Source organism: Rhinopithecus roxellana, chromosome 17, assembly GCF_007565055.1.
Source record: "Rhinopithecus roxellana isolate Shanxi Qingling chromosome 17, ASM756505v1, whole genome shotgun sequence".
Lineage (NCBI taxonomy): Eukaryota > Metazoa > Chordata > Mammalia > Primates > Cercopithecidae > Rhinopithecus > Rhinopithecus roxellana.
The window spans coordinates 106,176,097-106,203,188 of NC_044565.1; the positions used below are offsets into that span (position 1 = coordinate 106,176,097).

Genomic DNA, 27,092 nt, shown 5'->3' on the forward strand with positions numbered 1-27,092 from the left:
AATTGTAATGAATGAATTGTTGGAAGCTCAGGAGGCACTAGCTTGAGAGTTAACAATGTTAGTGGTGCTCAAATTTGGGGGTGCATAGAGAATACATTCATGAATTTCACCTCCTAGAGCCACACCAGGTACTCACTGCTAAGACTGGAGAAAATCCTGTCATGTTTCTGGTAGAAATCAGGGAACTATAACCATTTTTTGAAACATGCCCAGAGCATTCGATTTTCCCTAACAAAGGCCTACACTCAAGAGAAACTGTTTTATCAGAGCTAAACCAACATGGGGAAGAATTATGCTCGTACAAATTCAACTCCATCTCCTCTCGTCCTCCTGTCTCACCTAAATGAGGAAGAGAAAAGTTGGAGGCATGTGTGAAGGTGAAAGCACAGCAGCCGGGCCCTCTGAAAGGCTGAGACCTGATCATAGACCTATTGGATGTTTCTCCTTCTTCTGCACCTAACCACATTAGTGGACTCCTTTATAATAACAGGGGATGACAGCTAAAAGAACTTCAAACCTCAGACCAGAATAAGATGTAGTCACTAGGGAAACACAAAGACAACAAGGGAAATAAAAATAGGGACACCAGAGGAAATTTTGTCCTCTGACATTACAGCCACAGCAAATAAGAATCACAGTCTAACTCCTAGCCAGATAAACAAAAACATCACAATGAAGGCCTATTGATTTCAGCTTCTTATACACAATACACCATGCAGAGTTCAACAAAAAATTACAAGGCATATTACAATGTAAAACACAGTCTGAGGAGATAAGCAAGAATCTGAACCAGACTCAGATAGCATAGAGATATTGGAATCACGAGACTAGAAATTAAATTAATTATAAATAAATGCTAAAACTTGTAATGGAAATGGTGAACAACAGGCAAATAGAGATGGACAATGGCACACAGAGATGCAAATTCTAAGAGGTAGTCAACCTGAAATGCTAGAACTAAAAGTCAAAGATGAAAAGGTAAAAGAACCCAGATCTGACTTACTGTAAGCAAAACCATATTTGCACCCAGATCTGACTTACTGTAAGCAAAACCATACTCATGAAATGCCAGATTCCAGCCTCCTCTCAAAGTTTAACTGTGAAAGGGTACTGCATATGGTAGTAGGAGACACAGGAGACACTGAGAGCAGGAGACACTGAGAACAGGAGACACAGAGTGAGCCCATATTGCGAGGTTCACTGTCAGCATCAGCTTGGAATTTGTCATTTTTCAATTTTTTAAATTCAAATCCTAATAAGCAAATTCATCCTCAATAGTGGTAACATTAAAGGATTTTTCTTCCCCACTGTGTAAAGTGAATGGTGCAGCTCACTGGCATGCAAAGTGCCCTCTAGATCTCAAGTCCCGTGACCCCAGGTCCAGCCCCTTGGGTCTCCTAACTTCAAAGCTGCTGTCACTGAGCACCCAGCTTAAGACAAAGGCACCGGGACAGCCTCCACCTCAGCAGGAGGAACAGTACCCTGGTGGGTCAGCGCCAGGTCCTGTGATCTGACAGGGAGCCTGAAAGGCTTCCACACCTTCTTTTCAATCTGGGAAAAGTACAGAGGAAACCAAATTAATCCAACAGGAAATAGGCAATGTGAAATAAAGAAATGTTAGGGCCTCAAGTAAGTATGTCTTCACCACAAGCACTATTAGCTCTTAAGCAGCTGCTGCATAGCTCAAAAAGGTAACCATCATTCACAGCAAACTATCACAAGAACAGAAAACCAAACACCACATGTTCTCACTCATAGGTAGGAATTGAATAATGAAATCACTTGGACACAGGAAGGGGAGCATCACACACCGGGGCCTATTTTGGGGTAGGGGGAGGGGGAGGGATAGCATCAGGAGATATACCTAATGTAAATGACGAGTTAATGGGTGCAGCACACCAACATGGCACATGTATACATATGTAACAAACCTGCACGTTGTGCACATATACCCTAGAACTTAAAGTATTAAAAAAAAAAAAAAAACTTATTTGACCAACTCTGAGTAACTGGACTCTGTTCCATTTTCTGTTTTAAAAATATAGTTTTGAGTACCGGAAGAGCTAATTTAAAGAATGTCCATGTTCTCAAACTGCTTTCCTTGTCCTAAGAATGTGTTAAGCCAACATTGATTCAGTCTGTGCTCATGGAATCTCCAAGGGGGCAAAGATGAGCTATGGACATCCTGCTGGCTCAAACCCTACTAGTTTTTTTCAACAGCATAATAGTGCCCTCCAGGGTGCTCTCGCTGCTCTGGGAGGAGTCAGGGATACAGATGCCCATGGGGACCAGGCCCCCCTGGAAAAAGCAGGAGCAAAAGTTTGTGCATGACTGCCTGTTGATCCTTTTATATAGGAAGATTATTAGTGTTTTTATTTGTTTGTTTTTACAGTTATGTAATAATTTTTCAACTGGCAAACTGTTGTAGCATACAAAACTGTAGTTAACAAATTTCACATTCACCCACAGTTCTGAGGCCTATATATAAGTGTCATCAAGATTTGTTGAGCATCACTCCAGCTATGTCTCTAAGTGTATAAAGAGACTGAAGGAGAGCTATAAGTAGATACATTCCCTTACTCGACAAACCTTTAGTGAGCACCTGCAGGGAGCTAAGCACTGTGCTGGGCACAGGACAAAGGACAAGGCAACAAAGACCCTGTGTTCATGCCCTTAACATGACAAAATCAGGTTAATGGATGAATATATATTTAAATGGCATATTAAGGGTGTGCTGTGAGGACCTTGGCTTTTACTTAGAATGAGAACAGAAGTCACTGGAAGGTTACATCAATGGAGAGATATAACATAACATATACTTTCATGATTATTCTGATTGTCCTATCAAGAGTAACCATAGAAAGGCTGAGTGGGTCGGGGCGGGAATTCTGGAGGCTATTTCAGCAGTACATGGAGAGATGACAATGATAGAGGCTTCGTGGGAGGTAACAAGGTGATCATAAGGGAATTTTTATTTTTTTGGGGGGGGACAAAAGTGTTACACGTGGAACTAATATCCCTTCAGCTTCAGAGACACCTAAGGATTTGACCACAAGTTGAACTCCTTATAATACTAAGCTGAAGAAGATACATAGTCTACCAGGTCACAGACAGATGAGGGCTGTGCTGATGTCACTGTGTGCCCAGTGTCACTATCATGCCACACTCTTCCTGGATTCAGGGTAGTTTACTGTGTAACTGGTAATGCCACGAGATGTAGCTACACTGAAGAATGGGGATAAATCACTATCAAAGTCCTAAAACTAAGGGCTCACTACCTAGTGGCTTCCCTGAGCTAAAATGGTAGGCACTTCCTTACTTAATCTCACTTCTTGTGGCAGGCGTATACCCAGGTATAACAACTGGGAAGATTAGAAGCTCCCCTTGGACGTCACCAGACCTATGATGCTGTTGCTATACAAGCCCTGTTCTATGTCCTGTGTTATTTCTCAATGTTAAGAAAGACTGATGCTTGGAAAATCTATTGTGTCTTTTGAGTTTGACACAATCTAAACTTGAAACCCTCTTTGTTGTACAATTTTGTAGGTAGGTTTGGCAGAGTTTGATGATGGATTGGATGTAAGGTGTGAGCAAAAGGGAGGGGCCAGAGATGATTCCAAGGTTTTTGGCCTGAGCAACTGAGAGTACAAAGTTGACATTGACCAAGACGGACAATACACAAAAGGAATAGGGAACGCAGGGCATGGAAATCAAGATTCCACATCCATCTGCATTAAATTTGTCCATCTAAAGCAGTGAAAAGTGTCAGAATCGAATTTAAAAAGAGTTTATTCAAGTGCAAAGTTTCAGAACAAGCAGCCCAGTAAGCACAGATTCCAAAGAATGGAAGTCAGTGTTGTGAAGCGTAGATGTTAGAGATCGTTTATATAGACAAAGTTAAGGGAAGCTTAACAGAATTCCCACATCTTTGTATGTAAGGCTGAATGCATAGTTACAATGATTTGATTATTCAAAGCAGTCTATTTCTTCTGAGAAAGGTACATTGAATATTCTATAATAAAGATGCAGCAGTCATGGAGTCTTGGGCACCATCTGGTACAGGACAATGAAAAAGACAGTTATAACAAAGATTAGTAACTGGAAGTGTGGAGGTCTGGTCTCTACTTCTTCCTAGAAATACATAGAACAAGAATAACGAGGAAGATAACTAAACTATAAGTTGAGAAGCTGAATACCAAACATGCTATGTGACTCAACATCCAGAGATTAACTCACCTCTTGGCATAATAGAGTGTCCAGAAATTTTATTTTCTTTTACATTTCCCTCTTTCCTTCAAAATATTGTGGAGAAAGCATTGGAGAAGAATCATGCATATAGCTTGTATATTTAGGTAAAAATCCCACATCATGTGGGAGGCTCATTCCTAGGAATGCATGTCCCATACGGGGGGAAAAAATGGAAAATGCCCAGGCCAAATTTTAAAGCAAATAAGGGAGAAGTGATCGCCGAACCTGATTCAGACTACATGACTACCTCCTCAGTCAAAACAATTAGTTGAGCCACCATTATTCTAGCCTTTTCAGTTGTGCTTTGACTCAATTGCAAACAACTATCATAAAAACAGTGTTGACAGAAACAGGACAAAATACAGTGAATGACTGTGTACTTCTTAGAATAGTAATAGCTTTCGCTGCCAACTTTCTCAAGGTCCAAAACAACTACCCAACCAATTGTTTGGGGAAGGTGTTGGATCTGAATGTTTAGTTATTCGGGTTTTTGTATCAGTCCCTAATTTAGTGATGTTATCTCATTCATCTGAGATATAGACAGAAGCTTCAGTTTTTATGGTAGAGCAGGTTTACACTTGGGCTGCAGTGAGGATGTCTAAAGCAATATGGTTCCATTATACAGCCTGCCTTAAAAGAGCAACTTCATTATTTCATACTGAAATACCCATGTGGCTATCATTTTGGGCCTTTTGTGTATAATTGGTTAGAGTCTCTACATGTCAAGTGACAACCTCAATACCTAGTTAAGGTACAAAGATGGAAGCTAAATGATCATATCAGAGAACACGGAATTAACCCAATGCGACTGTAAATCAGAAAAAGTTGCAGGTTTTGATAGTATACAAGCTAATCAAGTTTGTGCCCACATATAACCCAACCCAAGGAATACTGTCCTAACCATCATGGGGGTAAATTTGGCCTTTAACTAGTGCCACATAGCCAAAGGTTTTCATCTGGAACAAACCAATAAATAACTCAGTTGTTACGGCATGCCAATCAGTATGTTGTAATATAATGGTGTGGATATATCATTGTTTGGATATCTGTCCCATATCTCTATTGCCACTGGTCCAAGTATCTTTGGTATGATTTCTCTATTCCTAATGTAAAGGAGCAAGCTGACTGAGCTGACCAAAGCAATGGGTAAGCTAGATGAGACTACCCCAAATTTGTGTTAAACCATTCTGAAATTGAATTATCTTATCTTTCAATTGAGGCATTGTCATTCCATCTCTCAGTTTGGGCAGTGACTGTGTTAAAGCTAATTAACTAGTTTCTTTGACCAAGAAGGTCTTCCGGTGCCCTTAATTCTATAAAGTGTTATTAACAGGCTGGTGATGTACATTATTCTTAGTCATACTAGTGTCAAGCACCAATGACTAGTTTTAAGAAACGGATTAATCAGGTACTATATTTAAGAGCTTTTGTGAGTCAATAATTTGGTGTCCTCTATGGCAATAGAAGTTGCAATTTGTGAACTTAAGAGGATCACATTCCAAAACATTCATTATATCTGGTAATTCAATTTTGTCTTCTAATTCTAATAACATTTCCCATTTTTTGAATTAAAAAAAAGGATGGGCATTATGTAGCTGTAAGAAGTCTCTTTCTATCAAATAAATGGGCCTGAGGAAACTAACAGAAAAACCTGAATTCCTTGTAAAGGTTCTAGCTGAAAAGCTACAGGGTAAGATTTATATGCCAGTATAGGGGTGTTAGTGACATCCACCATTTGAAGTGTTTGTTTGATCCAAGGACTGAGGCCTTGTAATAAGGTGGGATTTACTACAGCTAACATAGCTTCAGGGTCAACAAGAGCTTGTGATTGATCTCCATTTTGAACAATTTCTATTTATCTCATAGTGCTAGTAAGGAGAAAAAGAAAATCTTTCAGTTGATTAGAGAAACCACATTATATCTCCTCTTCCTTTGCCTGTTGTTGTTCCCTCCACTGTGGTTTCTGACAATCTTTCTTAATCTGTCCAGGTTTTTTGCAGTAATTACAAAGCAGAATTTGAAGTCCACTCGGAGATTTATTGGAGTATTTTGGAGATTCAGACTGGGTGGATAGCTGTTTTAGTTGCAAGTTCATATTTGTTTGTTTACCTTTTCTCACTCTCTCCTTTAGTAAAGGCATGAGATAATTTATCAATAAGAGTATCCAAATCATAATTTTGGGACATAGCCCAATTACGTTATCTTTTTATTATTAATGCCAATTCTGTATATAACCTGTTTAAGAAATTGGAATGGAGGAGACTATCATTTTTATGATGGGCATAGCTCTTTTCAGAAAACCTTCAATATTGTTAGAATATTTTTCAAATCTATCAAAGTATGGCATTACTGACTCACCTGACTTTTGTTGACATTATTGTATTTTATCCCAGTCAAACATTCTTTGGAATACTAAAGGGATGGCTTGGAGCAAAGCCTTTACAAACTCACAGGTATGCTGTTGATCTTCTGAAATTTTACAAAAGTCCTTCAACAAACTTCTCCAACTTTCCTTTACTAAGCAATCTTCAGCTTTACTTTCGGATATGTGTAATTGATGACGTAACGTTCACGGGATCTTGGGCAACATTTGATGGAGTTAGGTACAGGACGATAAAGGAGAAATTTAATTTATAACAAAGATCAGTGATTAGACATGGGGAGGTCTGGTCTCTGCCGTCTCATAGTAATTTACAGAATTTACCAAAAAAAATGATGAAGAGAGTTCATCTATCATCTAAGAAGCAAAATTATAAACATGCTATGTGACCCTTTCTCCAGGGCTTAATTTACCCCTGGCATAACACATTTAAAGGGTCTTGAAATTTTATTTTCTTTTACAAACCCGAGGTACTTAGCTGAACATGATGGCCTGGTCATGTAGTCCCAGCTACTCTGAAGACTGATGCAGGAGGATCGCTTGAATTTGGGAGTTCGAGGCTGTGGTGAGCCATGATGGTGCCACTGCACTTTGGCCTGGGTAACAGAACAAAACTCTGCTTAAAAATGAAAAATAATAGTTAGAAGTTAAATTTACTGAGTTCTTCCTGTGCTTAATCATACTGTTTATTTTCTTTATATTTGAGATGCAATGTGGTTACATATAAATTTCCTAAGCAGCACTTTCTTTCCTTTGAAGTTTAAAGGCATTGATCCACTGCCTTTTCCACTACATATTAGAATAAGAACACCTAAAACCAGCTTAAGTTTTCCTCCTGTTAAAAGGCTAATTTTTTCTGCATGCCTCTTTTTACTTTTGACATTTGATGGCTTTACCAAGACATCACTTGGTGGTGTTCTATTGTGCTCCTCTAGGACACCTGCAGACAATGCCGCTTCCAAACTGGACCTGCTTTACTTCCACAAGGATGGGCTGCAATTGCCATTTCATGCCTGAACCCTCCTCCCATCCTCTCCATCTAGTTAAAACAAATTCATCTTCCAGGTTTCATCCCAAACATCATTTTTTCCAGGATCACTATCCTGACTCCTTCCACACCCATCATTGCTTTGTGTCCTTGCTCCATACTTTCCATGGTCCTTCTATTTCCAGGGTATTTCTCTGTCTTTATGCAATTATTTATTCATTGTCTATCTTCATGACCAGACTATAGATTTGGTGAAGGTGGTGGCCAGGTGCATTTTGCTCACAGGTCATCCCCAATGTCTTTCTTGCTCCTAACATACATCTGTGTTTGCATTGTGTAGCTGCTTAAAAATATCTGTTGAATGGAAAAGTTAATTGGCATAACTATCAAGAACATCCTGAATCCCTAGTAATTACTAAGACTGTTGATGATTTCTCTATCATGAAAAATGTCAGTTTAAATTACCAACATTCTTTATGCCATTGACTTTAAAACGTTATAATTAATTATCTGGTATCAACATGAAGAGTCAAAGTTCACTTCAAAAGTAAACAGCACTGTTGGGCCTAATTGATTTTCATTTTATGAAATGAGGACAAATTAAAATATTTTACTAACCTATTATATCTCTTTCTTAGAAAATAACCACATGCTTTTAAATAATAATATATATGTGTATATATATGTATGTGTGTATACATATATTTATATATATAGGTGCCCTCAAAAGGGTTGATATATCTTAATGATATATAAAATTTACATTCTTTCAGGCAACTCAAATGCCCAATTTGTTTAGCTTTAATACTGCTGTTAAATAAATTCCAGACACTCATCTAATTATTCTCTTGTTTCTTTTACACTCACATTTTCAATGACTGATACCTTCTATTAGACTCCTCAAAAGACATTTCTCTTGACAAAAAATATTTACCTAATTTGAGCTGGCGAGCTAACCTCCTTTGATATATTATTTTACCCACGGCCCAAAGTATTACCCTCATTGTGCATTTCAGAAATAATGTAACCAAGCAAACTGCATTCTTTGACTGCAGAGGAATCCAGTGGTTACTTAATTTGCCTTGTGATGTTTACTTAGAAAAAAAATAACTCCAAAAATTTCCAAACTGTCTATGCTGTCACACACTTCAATTAACCTTTGAAATTTAAACTTCTCACATAAATTAAATAGTTCAAATGTTTAAATTAATTGATAGAGTCCAAACCTGCTAACCAACAATAATCAAAGAATGAAGATCTACATTGATAGGAGAACTAGGATTTGGGAAAGTCCACATCTTTCAAACACTTTTTGAACAAAGATTCCCTGGGTCTCAGGAAATCATATAAAATAAATGTCCAATTAGAAGACCTTCATGTGTGTTACTATTATATTATCCTAAACGATAGCCATTATTCAAGCAACAAATGGCTTCACAAGATTGCCCATGTGAGCAGGTACACATTGTCCATGATACTGAAGGAGCATTGATGGGTAATCTTAAGCATCTGGTCAAGGATGCTTCCAGAGCATATCCTGCCTGCAAATGAGACCACCTGGGCAGGACTGCAAATATGGGACACAGGAAGGAACCCAAACTTCCAGGATTCTGAGCACAAGTAGGCTGCCTACATTCTCTTTATTAAGCTTAATGTTTATTCCCTGGTGGATTGAGCTTTATGCTTGATGAAGGAGAGTTCCTAGTGTAATGGTGGAAATAATATTTTTTTTTTATTTTGCACTCCCAACTTGGGAAATTAAGCAAAATGGACACTTGGTTCTGCTTCCAAAAATGATTAAGCATCGTAAATACCACATTCATGGAAAAAGACACTTTGCACCTTGAAATGAAACCTATAACAGGTCATTCCCCCTGGTTCTGGTGCACAAAATAAGTGAAATTATGTACATTTCCTTGGATTGGATACAAGATGAAAGGTTGGTTGAGTATGAGGCCAGGAGTCCACCTCAGGACTGCAGCCATCCATTGCTTTTACATATTCACATAGTCAGAATTACCCACAGTATATTTTCAATAATTCAAATTCTATGAAAACTCTACTTTTGAAAAATCAAAGACAGGACTTGAAAGGGCTACCAACTACATTCTTTTTCTAAGGATTCAACATCACCATTGATGAATTTAATGATCCAAGACATTCTGCAGGAAGGAATCCTGTTTCACTATTTCTCAGAAAGCCCTCAATTTCATGTCCCCATGGAATCTACTTCTTTCAGAACACTGATTAACACACTACAGAAATACATTCCTCTGGATATTTTGACATATGTTTTTTTATTTTCTCTCTCAATGAAGAATGGGGGATTAACATTTGTTCAAAGTCAACTGCATTAAAGGTATAGTACAATGAGAGTTTATGAATTTTTGCCTTTGTTATGTCACTCTCACCCTAAATGCTTCTTTAATATCAATGCATAACTTCTTTTCTCCAAACTAATATACATCTAATCCTGAAAGTATTTCTTCTTTCCTTCCAATGGGACAAAGAATCTCAACGTGTACAGCAGGATTAAATGTTCCACATATTTACTGTATTACTCTACTTTCATGCTTCTGATAAAGACACACCCGAGATTGAGCAAACTACAAAAGAAAGAGGTTTAATATCAACTTACAGTCCCATGTGCCTGGGGAAGCCTCACAATCATGGCAGAAGGCAAGGAGGAGTAAGCCATGTCTTAAATGCATGGCAGCAAGCAAAGAGAAGAACAGGTTGTGTATGAGAATTCCCTCCTATAATCCATCAGATATAGTTATACCCACCCACTACCACAAGAATTCCAAGCGAAAGACCTGCCCACATGATGCAGTTACCTTACACCAGGTCTCTCCCACAACACGTGGAAATTCAAAATGGGATTTTTGTAGGGACACAGCCAAACCATATCATTCCACCCCTTCTCATGTCCTCACATTTCAAAACCAATCATGCCTTCCCAGTAGTCCCCCAAAGTCTTAAGTCATTTCAGTATTAACTCAAAAGTCCACAATCTAAACTGTCATCTGAAAGAAGGCAAGTCCCTTTCACCTATGATCCTGTAAAATGAAAAGCAGGTTAATTACTTCCTAGATACAATGTAGGTATAGGCATTGATTAAATACACCGATTCCAAATGGGAGAAATTGGCCAAAACAAAGGGGCTGCAGGCCCTATGCAAGTTCTAAATCCAGTGGGGCAGTCATATCTTAAAGCTCCAAAATGATCTCCTTTGACTCTATGTCTCACATCCAGGTCACACTGATGCAAGAGGTGGGTTCCCATGGTATTGGGCAGCTCCAACCCTATGACTTTGCAGGGTACAGCCTCCCTCCTGACTGCTTTCAAGGGCTGGCCTTGAGTGTCTGCAGCTTTTCCAGGTGCATAGTGCAAGGTGTCAATGGATCTACCATTCTGGGATCTGGATAATAGTGGTGGCCCTCTTCTCATAGCTCCACTAGGTAGTGTCTCAGTGGTCTGTGTGATGGCTTTGATCCAACATTTCCCTTCTGCACTGCTCTAGCAGAGGGTCTCCATGAGGGCCCCACCCCTGCAGCAAACTTCTGCCTGGGTATGCAAGTGCTTCCATACATCTTCTGAAATCCAGACAGAGGTTCCCAAACCTCAGTTGTTGACTTCTATGCACCCAAAGGTTCAACACCATATGAACCTTCCAAAGAAACCCCCGAAGCCATGGCAAGAGCTCCGTGTTGGGTCTTTTCATACATGACTAGAGTGGCTGGGAAGCAGGGCACCAAGACCCTAGGCTGCACACAACACGGGGACCCTGGGCCCAGTCCACAAAACCATTTTTTCCTCCCAGGCCTCCACGCTTGTGATGGGAGGGGATGCCATGAAGACTTTTGACGTGCCCTGGAGACATTTTTCTCATGGCTTGGCGATTAATTCAGCACCTCATTACTTACGCAAATTTCTGCAGCTGGCTTGAATTTCTCCCTGTAAAATGAGATTTGCTTTTCTATTGCATTGTCAGGCTGTAAATTTTCCAAACTTTTATGATCTGCTTCCCTTATAAAACTGAATGCCTTTTACAGCACCCAAGTCACATCTGGAATTCTTTGATTCTTAGAAATTTATCCCACCACATACCCTACATCATCTCTCTATGTTCAAAGTTCCACAGATTTTTAGGGCAGGGACAAAATCTCGCCATTCTCTTTGCTAAAAGATAGCAAAAGTGACCTTTACTTCAGTTTCCAGCAAGATTCTCATCTCCACCTGAGACCACATCGGCCTGGATTTCATTGTCCATATCATTATTGGCATTTTTGTAAAGGCCATTCAACAAATCTGTAGGGTGTTCCAAACTTTCCCACATTTTCCTGTCTTCCTCTGAGCCTCCAAACTGTTCCAACCTTTGCCTGTTACCGAGTTTTAAAATCAATTTTACATTTTCAGGTATCTACAGTAACACCCCACTCTACTACTACAAATTTATTGTATTAGTCCCTTTTCATGCCACGATAAAGACATACCTGAGACTGGGCAATTTAAAAAATAAAAAGGTATAACAGACTTAAAGTTCCATGTGGCTGGGGAAGCCTCACAGTCATGGTGGAAGGCAAGGAGGAGGAAGTCACATCTTATATGAATGGCAGCAGGCAAAGAAAAAAAAGAGCTTGTGCAGGGGAACTCCCACTTATAGAGCCATCGGATCTCATGAGAACTGTCCACCAGCATGAGAACTCCATGGGAAAGACCGGACCCCACAATCCTGTTACTTCCCACTGGGTCCCTCCCACAACACATGGAAATTCAAGATGAGATTTGGGTGGGGACACAAACAAACCATATGATACCCCAACTTAATTCCAATTTTCCAGAGTTAGTATACATGAGAGTTCTTGGGTATGAGAGTTTTTTGTGCTGTAGCACATGCCTAATATTTCAAAAATGATTCAGTGATTGAAAAAAAAATTACATAAAATTGTTTTTTGAAGATTTTCCCTGTGAAAACTATTCAAGCAAATTGAGTATAGAATGTACCTTAAAAGCATTGTTTTGAATTTTCTTCAATGTAATGGTCTCACTTCTAACTGTACAAAATAATATCTTGAAGATGATGAAGCAATATGTGACACATAACCCATTATATTCCCTATTAACAGGTAATGTGGTTGTTAAGTCATGCAGTAGAAAAAAGACTATATGAGTATAAATCTTAGCCCCAAGAGGTATTGATTATTTTACTTTTGTCAAATTAATTAAACTTATAATTACTCAAGTTTCCACATCAAGAAAATAGAGGAAATATAACATATTTTATGTGGTTGCTATGAAGATTAAATAGTTAAGGTACATACAGTCACCTGTTAGCATGTTATATGTTAGCTTTCATTTATTTTATATTATTCTAATCAGCAGAAGTAAGACAATAGCCCATACTATAAGCCATAAAACAAAATTTTCAAAAATTTTAATTAGTATTGATCATACCCATCGCAGATTCCAAATGGCGAAGATTGAGAAAAATGTTCCCACTATGGAAAAAGAGCCAGAACTACTTAACATCCTGGAAGTAGATGGAGTCCCTTTGCCGGTATTATCCAAAGAATGGTGGGATAAAATCTGTAATTTCCAAGCCAAGCCTGATGATCTTATTCTGGCAACTTACCCAAAGTCAGGTAAGGATATCAAAACATACAAATATTCAATATTTTCATGTAAAATTTTTGCATAATCTGTATTGAGCAATGAAGCATGATTGGGATTTGGAGAGAAAAAATTCCTCATTATGGAGATCTGTTCTTTAGTGTTGCAGGACATTTAGCATTCCTGATCCCTAGGGCAACAATTTCCAATAGGACTCTCTGAAGAGAACAGAAAAGACTTCTAAATGCCTTGGGAGTAGGGCAGATAATGCTCCCATTCCAGAACCCATAACATACATCATGGTCAATAATAAGGTCAATAAATAGAAAGACATATGACTTTTCTAAACCTAAAGGCTGCCTTCTAAAAACATGTCATACTCTTAAGTATTAATCTATTATCCCATATATTAAACCCAAATTAATTTTCTAATCCTCTAAAGTTCTTGGAGGCAGTCATGAATTTTCTGCTCTGTACCAAATAAGTGACATTCAGAAAACCTCGATGATTGACTTTGATTTACAGTGCATTCGAATTTCTAATTCTTCTCTAAAAATTTCTAGACTGGAATACATCCTAGGAACAATAGGCACACCTAATGCCCAGAACTCACTTCTGATAGGCCATTCTCCATTCAAAGGAATTGCAGATATCAGAAGAATTGATGATCCCACTCTTGGGAATAGAATATGCAAGGTGAATGTTCTCCATCTTCTTTTTGAAGGAGAAAGTGAACAGTATACATTCCCAGAACTGTTTGTTTTTATAAAATATCTGTGAAAATGAAGCACACAAAATAACCAGAAAAAAATAAATGGGGACATGTGGAAGAATAAAAGAACCAGCGTGGAGGGGCTCACAATGGCCACATCTGGGAGAGTCTGAGCATTAAAAAGAATGATCTCTAACTGACTGGGAGAACCTTAAATAAAATCCTCCTGGTCAGCCATGCTGAAGGGACAATATTGGATGTGTACTCTAACCATAATAAAAAACAAACCTGGATAAAATATATGAAACCACTGGTTTCTCACATTGGATTTCAGTTGTCTCAATCTTCAGACTGAAGATGCTTTCTGAACAGGGTTTAGTTTTAGGGAGCAAAAGAAAAAGTCATAACAAACTCATTGAGTTCAAGAGCCAGATATAGGAGTTCTGAGAGGTTGAAGCGTCTGCTATTGGCAGGTATGAGTACCAGAGAGAATGAACTACACAAATAAACACCTTTAGATATCTTTAGAGAGGACCCTTTGAGTCTATTGTTGAATGGTAGATGGTACTTGCATACAGCCCAGCTCCATGAGATCAGTCAAGGAACTACCAGAAATCTATTAGTCATATAATCCCTAGAGGTTATACAAGGGTGAGAGACATTTGTGCTCCAATCAGGATACGATGGGCAGAATTTTGATCCCCATGACATTAGCCCTCTGTTATTACATCTGCAGTTATTCATATTACATTCCCAAAGGGATTTTGCAGCTGCTATTAAAGTAACTAATCAGCTGATATTAAAATAGGGAGATTATCTTGGACTATCTGGATGGACCCAGTGGAATCACATGAGCTCTTCAAAGAAAAAGAGGAAGTCAGAGTGATGTGCTAGAGGGGAAAGTCTGAGAAAATTAAAGTATAATAAAAGTTCACTGCATGATTAGAGACTTAAAGATGAAAAGACACAGTACCGATGAAACAGTTATCTCAATACTACAGCCATAAGCATAAGCCATAAGCATAAATCTCTTGGCATCTAGGAGCTTGGCAAAACACTCTGAAGTCCCAGATGAGAATGGCCCTAGCTGATACCTGGATTTTAGCCTCGTGAGACCCTAAACTGAGGACCAGCCATGTTAAGCCCAACTTCTAACCCATCTTGTAGTAATTTGTTACCACAAATTTTTCAACCTGGAACTCCAATGACACAGTAAAAGTAACATTTTAAAATATTTCTGAAAAATAAAGGTGAAATAAAGACTTTTTCTGAGAAAGAGAAAAGCTGAGAGAATGTGTTGCTAGCACAGCTGCACTAAAAATAAATAAATAAAAAGTCATATTAAACAAATTTCTTCAGAATAACAGAAAATGATAGTAACGAAAACATAGATCTGTTACACAAAGTAATAAGGAATGTCAGAAATAATAATAACATGAGAGGATATAACAGACAATTTTTCTCATTCTTAAATTTCTTAAAGGATAACGTGTTACAGAGTTTATAACGTAAGTGCAAGTCAAATGTATGACCGAAATAAGGCTTGGAACAGAAGAAAGAATAAAAAGTACTGTTGTAAAGTTTTCACATAACACATGAAATAATATAATGTTAGTTAAACATAGACTATGATAAGATAGAGATGCATACTGTACACGCTAGAGTACCTGTTAGAAAAATAAAACCAAGTGGTATTACCAGATATGGCAAATGGAATTCTAAAATGCAGTCAATCCAAAAGAGGCAGGAGAAGAATAGCAAAGGAATAAAGGTGGAAATATAGAAAATAAATAGTAAGGTGGAAGATTTACAGCCAATTATACAGACAATTGTAGAATAGTTCCCAATTATTTGTAAAACGTAAATTTCAACATCCACATTGATACCTGAAATTAGATTGTACCATTTTATACACTATGTGTTATACATATCTATGATGAAATTTAATTATGAATTAGAAATGTTAAGAGATTACTAACAAATAACAATAAAATATAATCTTTGTAAAAAAAAGTGCAGCATCGCTACTCTTGCACTTTAGGGGCATTATTATGTAAAATAAGGATTGCTCAAGAGCACAAGCTGTACAATACCACGAGAGTCAATCTAATATACTAGATAGCTACTAAGCGACTAACGAACAGGTGACATAGAAGCCAGGAAAAGGAATGAGTCACATCCCAGGAGGGATGGAGGTGGTGGCCCAAAATTTCATTATGCTACTCAGATCAACATGAAACTTAAAACGTATGAATGGTTAATTTCTGAAATTTTTCATTTTATGTTTTCAGATCACAATTAGCCTCAGATAACTGAAACCACAGAATGCAAAACAGTGAATAAATGATTACTATTTTATTAAATAAAACATTTTAAACGACCCCAATTAGAGTGTACTTTACACATAAACCATGATAGGTTGAAAGGAAAAGAACAGGAAAATATATACCCTACAAATAATACATATAAACTAGCTAGAATAACTATATCATAAGGGAACAAGTATTTTACTAAGGATAAGGAGAAACATTTCATAATGATAAAAAGGGTAATTCATCAAGGCAAAATATTCCTGCATGTGTGTATACTTAAATAACAGGAATTCCAAATACATAAAGCAAATATGCGAAAATTAAAAGGAGAAATAGATAAATTCATAATTATAAATAAAAATTTCAATACTTCTCATTCAGCAATTTCTAGAATAAGTAGAAAAGCTACGTAGAAATTTTGAAGACCTTACCCATATTATCAGCAAGCTTGATCTAAAGATATTTTTAGAACCCTCTAAAATGCTACTCAACAGTACCAGAACCCACATTCTTTCTAAGTGCACATGAAACATTTACAACTGTAAACCATCGGATGGGATTTAAACAAAAATTCTCAAATAAATCTAAAATAGTTGCAATTATACAGAACATGTTATTTGAATACAATTAGAATTAAATTAGAAATCAACAACAGAAATATATGCACAAATATTTAGAAATAAAGCAATATAATTCTAAAAAACATATCACTATAAAGGATAGTAGAAAATACGATAAATGGAATGATAATAAAAAGAGCCTATTACAATTTGTGAGAAGCAGTTAAAGTAGCACTTGACGAGAGATTTTTTAAATGAATTTTATACATGTTATATATGTAGGTAAGTATAACTTACACTTATAGTGTAAGTGTATGTAGGTATACGAAAGATCTACAATAAATATTTTAAAGTTCCAACATAACAAGATTAAGAAGTAGAGGAAATTAAGCTCAAATTGGGAACTTTCTCTACCTGATAAGGGACATCTATAAAAAATCCACATTATTTAGTAGTGTAAGGGAAACATCATAGATTTCTAAAACACTAAGGAGCTTAATAAAAAAATCACTTAACCTACTAAGCAAATTTAGCAAGGTCACAATAAGATACATAGTCAATATACAAAACTCTATTATCTTTCAACATTCCAGCAACACACAATTGAACACTACATTTCAAAAATACCATTGATAAAATAAATCGCACCTGAAAACATGAAATATTCAGAAGTAAATTTAACAAAACTGTGCATGATTTGAAAGTGAAAACACTTACGGGGAGAAGGTGTATACGTCTTAAATAAATAAGGAAGCATACCATATCCATGGATCAAAAGAATTAATATTTTTGGCCGGGCGCGGTGGCTCAAGCCTGTAATCCCAGCACTTTGGGAGGCCGAGACGGGCGGATCACAAGGTCAGGAGATCGAGACCATCCTGGCTAACACAGTGAAACCCCGTCTCTATTAAAAGTACAAAAAACTAGCCGGGCGAGGTGGCGGGCGCCTGTAGTCCCAGCTACTCGGGAGGCTGAGGCAGGAGAATGGCAGTGAACCCGGGAGGCGGAGCTTGCAGTGAGCTGAGATCTGGCCACTGCACTCCAGCCCGGGTGACAGAGCAAGACTCCGTCTCAAAAAAAAAAAAAAAAAAAAAAAAAAAAAAAAAAAAAAAAAAAAAAGAATTAATATTTTTAAGATATCAACTGTTTCTAAATTAATCTATAAATTCAATCTCAATCAGAAACTGATGAATTGATTCCAATATTTTATACATATATGAAAATGTACTTGTCATCAAAAGCCAATTTTTTGATATGAAGAACACAGTGGTAGGGTTTATATAAGCTGATTTCCTGACATTTAACTCAGCTTCAGCATTCAAAAGACTGTGATATTTTTGTAAGGATAGACATAAAGAATTGACCCTTACTTGGTGCCACATGCAAAAAGTCAAAGTGCAATGCATCGGACCTCAAAATATTAAAATTAAATCTATAAAACAGATAGGAGAATAGCTTCAAACTTTAGGTTAGGCATCAATAATTTGGGGAAAAAATAGAAACCACTAACTGTTATGGTTTGCATTTAATGTAAGTTCAATATAAATTAGACTTCTTCAGAATAAAAACTTCTGTTCTTCTAAAGACCCAGTTATACCATCTCACACCAGTTAGAATGGCAATCATTAAAAAGTCAGGAAACAACAGGTGCTGGAGAGGATGTGGAGAAATAGGAACACTCTTACACTGTTGGTGGGACTGTAAACTAGTTCAACCATTGTGGAAAACAGTGTGGCGATTCCTCAAGGATCTAGAACTAGAAATAACATTTGACCTAGCCATCCCATTACTGGGTATATACCCAAAGGATTAAAATCATGCTACTATAAAGACACAAGCACACGTATGTTTATTGCAGCACTATTCACAAGAGCAAAGACTTGGAATCAACCCAAATGTCCATCAGTGACAGACTGGATTAAGAAAATGTGGCACATATACACCATGGAATACTATGCAGGCATAAAAAACGATGAGTATGTGTCCTTTGTAGCGACATGGATGCAGCTGGAAACCACCATTCTCAGCAAACTATCGCAAGAACAGAAAACCAAATATCACACGTTCTCACTCATAGGTGGGAAGTGAACAATGAGATCACTTGGACACAGGAAGGGGAACATCACATACCAGGGCCTATTGTGGGGAGTGGGGAAGGGGGAGGGATAGCATTAGGAGATACACCTAATGTAAATGACAAGTTAATGGGTGCAGCACACCAACATGGCACATGTATACAAATGTAACAAACCTGCACGTTGTACACATGTACCCTAGAACTTAAAGTATAATATAACAATAAATAAATAAATAAATAAAAATATGTGACACATGGAGAGAAGATATTTACAATACATATATCTGGCCAGATGGTATAAAGAACTGTTAGAACTGAAAATAAAAAACAAAATGTATTAAAGTGGGCAAAGATGTAAAAATGTATCGCCAAAATAGGTTCACTATTAACCAATAAACACAAAACAAGATACTTAACATCACTTATGTTGAAAAAACGTGAATTAATACTGTAATGAAATACCACTACACACCACTTCAAATAGCTAAAAACCTGAAAATAACAAGTATCAATAAGGACATGAAGCAACCGAAATTCCCATGCACTCTTGGGGAGGATGTAACATGGTATTAATGTTCAACAGTTCATTATAAAACTAAAGATGCACCTAACACACAACCCAGTAATTTCAGTCCTAGAGATTCACCCCCACCACCAAAATAAAAATATATATTCACCCAAAAACTTGTACACAAATATTATTGCAGACTTACTCAAAACTAGTCCAGCACTGAAGAAAACCTAAATTTTTATTATCTTACAAATGAATAAACAAATCATTGCTTGTCCATAAAGTTGAACTGATCTCAGTAATAAAAAGAAATGAAAAACAGATATATACAAGAACATAAAGGAATCCCAAAATAATGAGGGTGTGTGAAAAAATTCAGACACATGAGGACATGCTGTATGGTTTTATTTATATGATATTCAAAAATTTACAAAATTAATTTATATTGACAAAAAATAGGCAGGGTGCGGTGGCTCAAGCCTGTAATCCCAGCACTTTGGGAGGCCGAGACGGGCGGATCACAAGGTCAGGAGATTGAGACCATCCTGGCTAACACAGTGAAACCCCGTCTCTACTAAAAAAATACAAAAAACTAGCCGGGCGAGGTGGCGGGCGCCTATAGTCCCAGCTACTTGGGAGGCTGAGGCAGGAGAATGGCATAAAACCCGGGAGGCGGAGCTTGCAGTGAGCTGAGATCTGGCCACTGCACTCACTCCAGCCTGGGCGACAGAGCGAGACTCCGTCTCAACAACAACAACAAAAATAAATAAATAAATAAATAAATCAGCAGTTTCGTGGAGTCAAAAGCGAGGAAAGGAATGACTGATTGAAATAGACAGCAGGTTCTACTCTTGACTTTTGTAATGGCTACATACAGTTGTCAAATTTCATTAAACTATACATTTCTATTAGGTTCATTCTATTCTATGTAATTTTTACCACACTGACGTTTATTTCAAAAAACATGATTCCATAATGATGAAAAAATCAAAAAGAAATAAAAACTTATGTATTATGATTAAAGATGACTATTATTCATCTCTTAGGCTAAAAAAAAAGTAATTAAGCAAAAGAATTTAGAGGAATTGTAGTTCTTCCCTAATTTATGAGGGACAGTTCCTTATATGAAGACCTAGCTCGTAAATAGAGGAAAAAATTTTAACATAGGTTGAGTACCTCATGTTATTAAGGATTTATAATAAACTAGATGTGATGAGAAACATTTAGTAACCATGATAAGAGAATGTCATATTGGGAGATAAAGCATTTTTAGGCATGAAGTGTCATAATATAGGAAATGCAGAAATGGTTCACTCAAACAGGATAGTTGAGAGACTACATAGTAAAAAGGTGATAGACAGATACATACATATATACATACATGCATAGATGCATAGATACTTAGATACACAGAGAGATAGATGATAGATAGATAGATAGATAGATAGATAGATAGATAGATAGAATGATTGATAGATAGATAGATAGATAGATAGATAGATAGATAGATAGATAGATAGATAGATAGATAAAGGTGCAATACAACAGCTTCATTTTTTGCCTTAGCAACATGGATCTAATTTTCAAGTGCTCTCATGTTGCTCCCTTTCTTCAAAATATTCAATAACTTAGAATGAAAGATCAGTTGACTAAAATTAAAGAACTATTTCAAATATTTTCAGGGACACATTGGATGCAAGAAATTTTAGACATGATTCAAAATGATGGTGATGTGGAGAAATGCAAAACAGACCATTCTCTACACAGACATCCTTTCCTTGAACTGAAATTTCCCCATAAAGAAAAACCAGGTGAGTAAAAAGCACCAAGACAGAAAGCACTTTCACTTCAAGATTCCAGAGCAATGTGTACTGTCTTCGACAGAGCTTCCGTGGTAGTCAGAAGTAGCCTGTATCTTTCACGAGGTGAAATTGTTCACAGGCTAATGAGCCAAACCCTAGATTGGGTCTTCAGGGCTCCCTCCTGTTCTAAGCTGGTGGCCTTTGGCTTCCCAATAAGATTTTCATTATATTTCTCATACTTCTCCTTCCCAATTTTACCATAAAGAACACTTCCTCTCCTTTGTATTCACCTTCATATGTTTGAATCAGTGGAAAGGCCAGAAATCAGCAATCTGCTATTGTAAAAGGACAGGTGTGATTTCTGAAGAAAAAGGAGGAGAAGTCGGGGGGATATACCATAGACATTCCCAGAATTCATTGTAGGAGCTGAAAAGGTTTCCTCAGAGTGTAAAACCTGGTGAGTAACATGAAATAAAGAAAGACCACCTAGAAGGCTTTCAGAAAGAAAAATGCTTTACATGTGTTTGTGGATAGACAGCTAATGTTTCCCATGGAAAAAAAAAAAGTGAAAAGAAACTAAACCAATGTTTTTTTTTTGTTTGTTTTGTTTTTTGTTTTTGTTTTTTTTTGAGACGGAGTCTTGCTCTGACGCCCAGGCTCGAGTACAGTGGCCGGATCTCAGCTCACTGCAAGCTCCGCCTCCTGGGTTCACGCCAGTCTCCTGCCTCAGCCTCCCGAGTAGCTGGGACTACAGGCACCGCCACCTCATCCGGCTAGTTTTTTGTATTTTTTAGTAGAGACGGGGTTTCACTGTGTTAGCCAGGATGGTCTCGATCTCCTGACCTCGTGGTCCGCCCGTCTCGGCCTCCCAAAGTGCTGGGATTACAGGCTTGAGCCACCGCTCCCAGCCAACTAAACCAATTTTAGTTTCAGAAATAAATTTAATTTCTTTTGAGAAGTGTCTATTCATATCTTTTGCCCAATTTTTGGTGGGGTTTTTTTTTCTTGTAAATTTGATTGAGTTCTTTATAGGTTCTGGATATTAGGCTTCATCAGATGAGTAGATTGCAAAAATTTTCTCCCATTCTGTAGGTTGCCTGTTCACTCTGATGGTAATACCATTCAGAACATAGGCACGGGCAAGGACTTCCTGTCTAAAACACCAAAAGCAACAGCAACAAAAGCCAAAATTGACATATGGGATCGAATTAAACTAAAGCGCTTCTGCACAGCAAAAGAAACTACCATCAGAGTTAATAGGCAACCTACAGAATGGAAGAAAGTTTTTGCAATCTACTCATCTGACAAAGGGCTAATATCCAGAACCTACAAAGAACTCAAACAAAATTACAAGAAAAAAACAAACAACCCCATCAAAAAGTGGGCAAAGGATATGAACAGACACTTCTCAAAAGAAGACATTCATACAGCCAACAGACACATGAAAAAAAGCTCATCATCACTCACCATCAGAGAAATGCAAATCAAAACCATAATGAGATACCATCCCACACCAGTTAGAATGGCAATCATTAAAAAATCAGGAAACAGCAGGTGCTGGAGAGGATGTGGAGAAATAGGAACACTCTTACACTGTTGGTGGGACTGTAAACTAGTTCAACCATTGTGGAAAACAGTGTGGCGATTCCTCAAGGATCTAGAACTAGAAATAACATTTGACCCAGCCATCCCATTACTGGGGATATACCCAAAGGATTATAAGTCATGCTGCTATAAAGACACATGCACACGTATGTTTGTTGCGGCACTATTCACAATAGCAAAGACTTGGAATCAACCCAAATGTCCATCAGTGACAGACTGAATTAAGAAAATGTGGCACATATACACCATGGAATACTATGCAGCCATAAAAAAGGATGAGTTCATGTCCTTTGTAGGGACATGGATGCAGCTGGAAACCATCATTCTCAGCAAACTATCGCAAGAACAGAAAACCAAATACCACATGTTCTCACTCATACGTGGGAACTGAACAATGAGATCACTTGGACACAGGAAGGGGAACATCACACACCGGGGCCTATTGTGGGAAAGGGGGAGGGGGGAGGGGGGAATAGCATTATTAGATATACCTAATGTAAATGATGAGTTAACGGGTGCAGCACACCAACATGGCACATGTATACATATGTAACAAACCTGCACGTTGTGCACATGTACCCTAGAACTTAAAGTATAGTTAAAAAAAAAAAATAGAAAAAGAAAAAAAAAGAAATAAATTTAATTTCAAAGATCTTCCAAGAATGGCAGCCTATTGTAAAAGGATGGGTGTGATTTTTAAGAAACAAAAGAGAGAGAAAAGAAGAGAAAGGGAAAGAACAACCAGATATACAATGAAAACTCCCAGAATAATTTGAGGGCAAGAAAGAGCTTTCCTGAAAGTCTAAAAGCTGAGAGAATAAGGAAATAAGAAAAAGTCTCCTAGAAGGTTAGACAGGACTGAATGCTTTGTATGTCCTTGTGGAAAACAATTACTCTTTCCAATGAATAGAAAACAAAATGTATCACTCTTTAGACTAAGATACAAATGGAAGTCAAGTATTTTGGCAGATTGGCAAGAATAAATAAAGAATATAAATTGTTTCTTGCTAGATTTGGAGATTGCTCTTGAAATGTCCTCACCACGACTGATAAAAACACATCTCCCTTCACATCTGATTCCACCATCTATCTGGAAAGAAAATTGCAAGGTAAAAAGAGCGGGTTTTTCAAACTTCCCCTAACTTGGGGATATAAACTATAAAACTGAAGGTATTTTTCAAAATAATATGCTTCCAAATACATTTTCCAAAATATAATTTGCTATTTTTCTTAGACAAAGTTCTTGATATCAAGGATTACGTAAATTTGAAATCTGCAAACGTCCATGTTTTCTAAAATTCTTTTCCCTCTAAATCTATTTCATGAAAAATTCTTGGACAAATTTTCCAAAATTGAGTCTCTGTTGCTCCAAATCAGAGAGTGGATTGGGAGCTAGAATGGAGGGAAACACATTTAAAAATAAAACCATGTTGCTTTGCTCTGCCAAAGTACTGGAAGATACTCTCCTGGCCTCAGAAGCAGAAGTACAGAATCTGCTCCTAGTCAAGGCTTCCACGCCTCCATAATCTACTCCATGGACTAAGCTCAAACCTGTCTTCGTTTTTATCCCCCTCACCTCTATATCTGATCTGTCACAAAGTCCAGTTCATTCTTCCCATCCTGTAATCTGTGCACTACCCTGCAATCACTACCACCTGTCCCCAAGTCAGCTCACTGCTCTCTTCTCCTCCCACTTTGTCAGCCTGCCTCTAGACCTGCCCCCTCCAACCCTCCTCCCTGTAACCATTATTCTTCTGAAAACACAAATCTGACTAAGGCATTTCGCTACTATAAACACTTCCACAGGTGGATGAAGATGCCTCCATATCCCCTATATGACTTCCATGACCTTGCCAGTCTGCACCTTGCTTCATCTCCTCCCCAGTGTCTTCCCATTCCCTGATCGTCACTACAGTCCTCCTGAAATCCTACATGTACTTTCACACACGGATCATCCCGACACCTTCCACATGCTCCCATTTGACTCAAGCATCTCCTCATCTTTACTTGAATAATTCCTTCTTGCTTTCCTGGTCTTTTCATAGAGACCCCCTATAGGATGCTTCTCTGTCTCCATGGCTGGGTGAGTTCCATGTATCTATATTTTTGTATCTGTGCAAGGGTTTACCTCATCATTTGGTTCAACACATTACATTATAATTTTCTCTCTTCTTACATCAATAATCAGACTGTGAGTTCCTGACAGGTGGAGACTTGATTGTACCCAATAACTGTCAGGTTAAACATTGTCTGGCACATAGGAAGGGTTAACGTCTCTGTTCTGCATTTGTTGACTGAACAATACTGAATTTCCAGTCATCACATTACTATGCCCCTCTGTCCTAATAATGTTATGTGTGTGTGTGTCTGTGTTTACACACATATGTAGTTATATGGATAACATATGTAACATATATCATACACACACACACACACACATATCAGCAAAGTCACTCTAATCTTTGAGAAACACTGTCTGCAACATTCCTCCCTGTGAGTCTCATACAAATATCAAGGAACTAGCTCTGGACTCAGTGTCCCAATTATTGTGACCAGGCCTGACCCACTCCTGTACTAAGCAGGAATTAGTGGGAGTCCCTCCAGTTCTCCGAAGGTCATTTACTTCTTCTACGGAAAGATAATACCTGTTCTCTCTTTACCTAACACTAACCCTAATAGGAGCCAAATGAGATGGTATGCACAAAAATGTTTTATCACTCTCTAGTCTTTCCTCTGTTGTAGGAGTCTGGAAAATGTCTTTCAATTAATTGAGACACAGCTGAAACTCACCATTTCATGGCCTGTTCCCTGAATGCCCGAGAACGCTTTGCTTGTCTGGTTCGTCAAAACCACTCTGAAGGGGGGCACTCTCCTTTGTCTTAGTGTTCTCCATGGCTAGCAGGGTTGCAGAGTCAAAAAGGTTCCCTGTATTTAATATTTTAATTTATAACTAATGTATCTAATGCTATGAACTTACAGGATAAAGTTACCATTGTACTGAAACACTCGCTTAGAGTATTTCTCCTCAGTCTGTTTTTCTCTCCCTGGCTTCCTTCCCTCCCCTTGATTTCAGATTGTCTATGTGGCCAGAAATCCCAAGGATTGCCTGGTGTCTTACTACCACTTTCAGAGGATGGCTTCCTTTTTGCCTGATCCTCAGAACTTAGAGGAATTTTATGAGAAATTCATATTAGGAAAAGGTGAGTGCAAACTGGTTTTTTAGTACCCTCTTTCAGGAGACTCTAACAATAAGCACCTCTGTAAACTGGAGGAGAAAGGTACAAAAGACATCCTGATTGACGAGGTCCTATCTTGATGATCTGGGACTGGAAAAGCCAGGTAGAAGAGGTATTTTTCCAAAATTGAATACAAATGTAAATTGAGGTCAACTAGGGTCACAAGATTTGTGATAAAGGTAAAAAGCCCAAAATCCTTGACTTGAGATTCAAACAATCAACTTCAAAATAAGAAGAGGCAACATTTCCTATGGAAAGACCTGGCAGTGCGAAGGCATGAGATGATATCCTGCTGTTTAATCTAGCAGTGTTATTGGACTGCCAGGCCATCACGTATAGTTACGAAAGTCATACACTGCACAGCCACAGAGAGCCTTTCCCATAGGTCAGAGTGAACAATCTTAGACCTGTTCACCTGCAGAAACTTCACATTAGAATTAGCAGCCATGACCTCTCATCCACTTACTAACAAGATCACACCTTCCAGAGAACCAGTGAACACATGAGGGCCACACTTTTCAAAACAGCAATTGACTGGATTTGACCAGGTGTCAAATCAGATTGGCAAGGATCTCAAACCCTTCACAGAAGAAGAATATCATGGAAACAGCAATCTCTAGACAGAAGAAAGACAAGATGACTACATAAGGTGATTTAGGATGTAAGGACCATCTTTACATATTTGTATGAGCATTAATGCAGAAACATGATTATAGTATTGCATTGTAACTGCAGTGAGCAGAACCTAGACAAATGTATGAAAATTACACGGTGTCTCCTCCATTTCATTAATGTCTCTCAAATAATTAGAACGTCCGTAAGTGAAATGGCTGAGTTGTAACACTAAGAGCTCCCAGTCCTTGAGCAACTTAACTATCCTTGAGGAACTGTATCAGGGACCTGAGCTTCATTATAACCAGTCCTGACCACAGCATTCATATTCTTTTGAGGGAAAAGAAGAATCAAAATGAAGTGACTTCCACAACATGACCTGAATAAAAACAGGTATCTGTGGAAAAGTCAACAAATAATAATTTTCACCAAGCAT

The 27,092-nt window shown here is 37.8% G+C and overlaps 1 protein-coding gene across 2 annotated transcripts in view; it reads left to right on the forward strand.

The window, feature by feature from the left end:
- The window catches only part of LOC104666527 (sulfotransferase 1C3), a 110,253-nt gene that overhangs the window by 9,325 nt on the left and 73,836 nt on the right, over nucleotides 1-27,092 (forward strand). For both annotated transcript variants that reach the window (XM_010368611.2, XM_010368604.2), the window contains exons 2-5: nucleotides 13,083-13,261; nucleotides 21,084-21,212; nucleotides 23,820-23,917; nucleotides 25,882-26,008. In XM_010368611.2, the coding sequence (XP_010366913.1) occupies nucleotides 13,090-13,261; nucleotides 21,084-21,212; nucleotides 23,820-23,917; nucleotides 25,882-26,008 (526 nt within the window). In that variant the 5' untranslated portion in view covers nucleotides 13,083-13,089. The remainder of the gene's footprint in view (nucleotides 1-13,082; nucleotides 13,262-21,083; nucleotides 21,213-23,819; nucleotides 23,918-25,881; nucleotides 26,009-27,092) is intronic.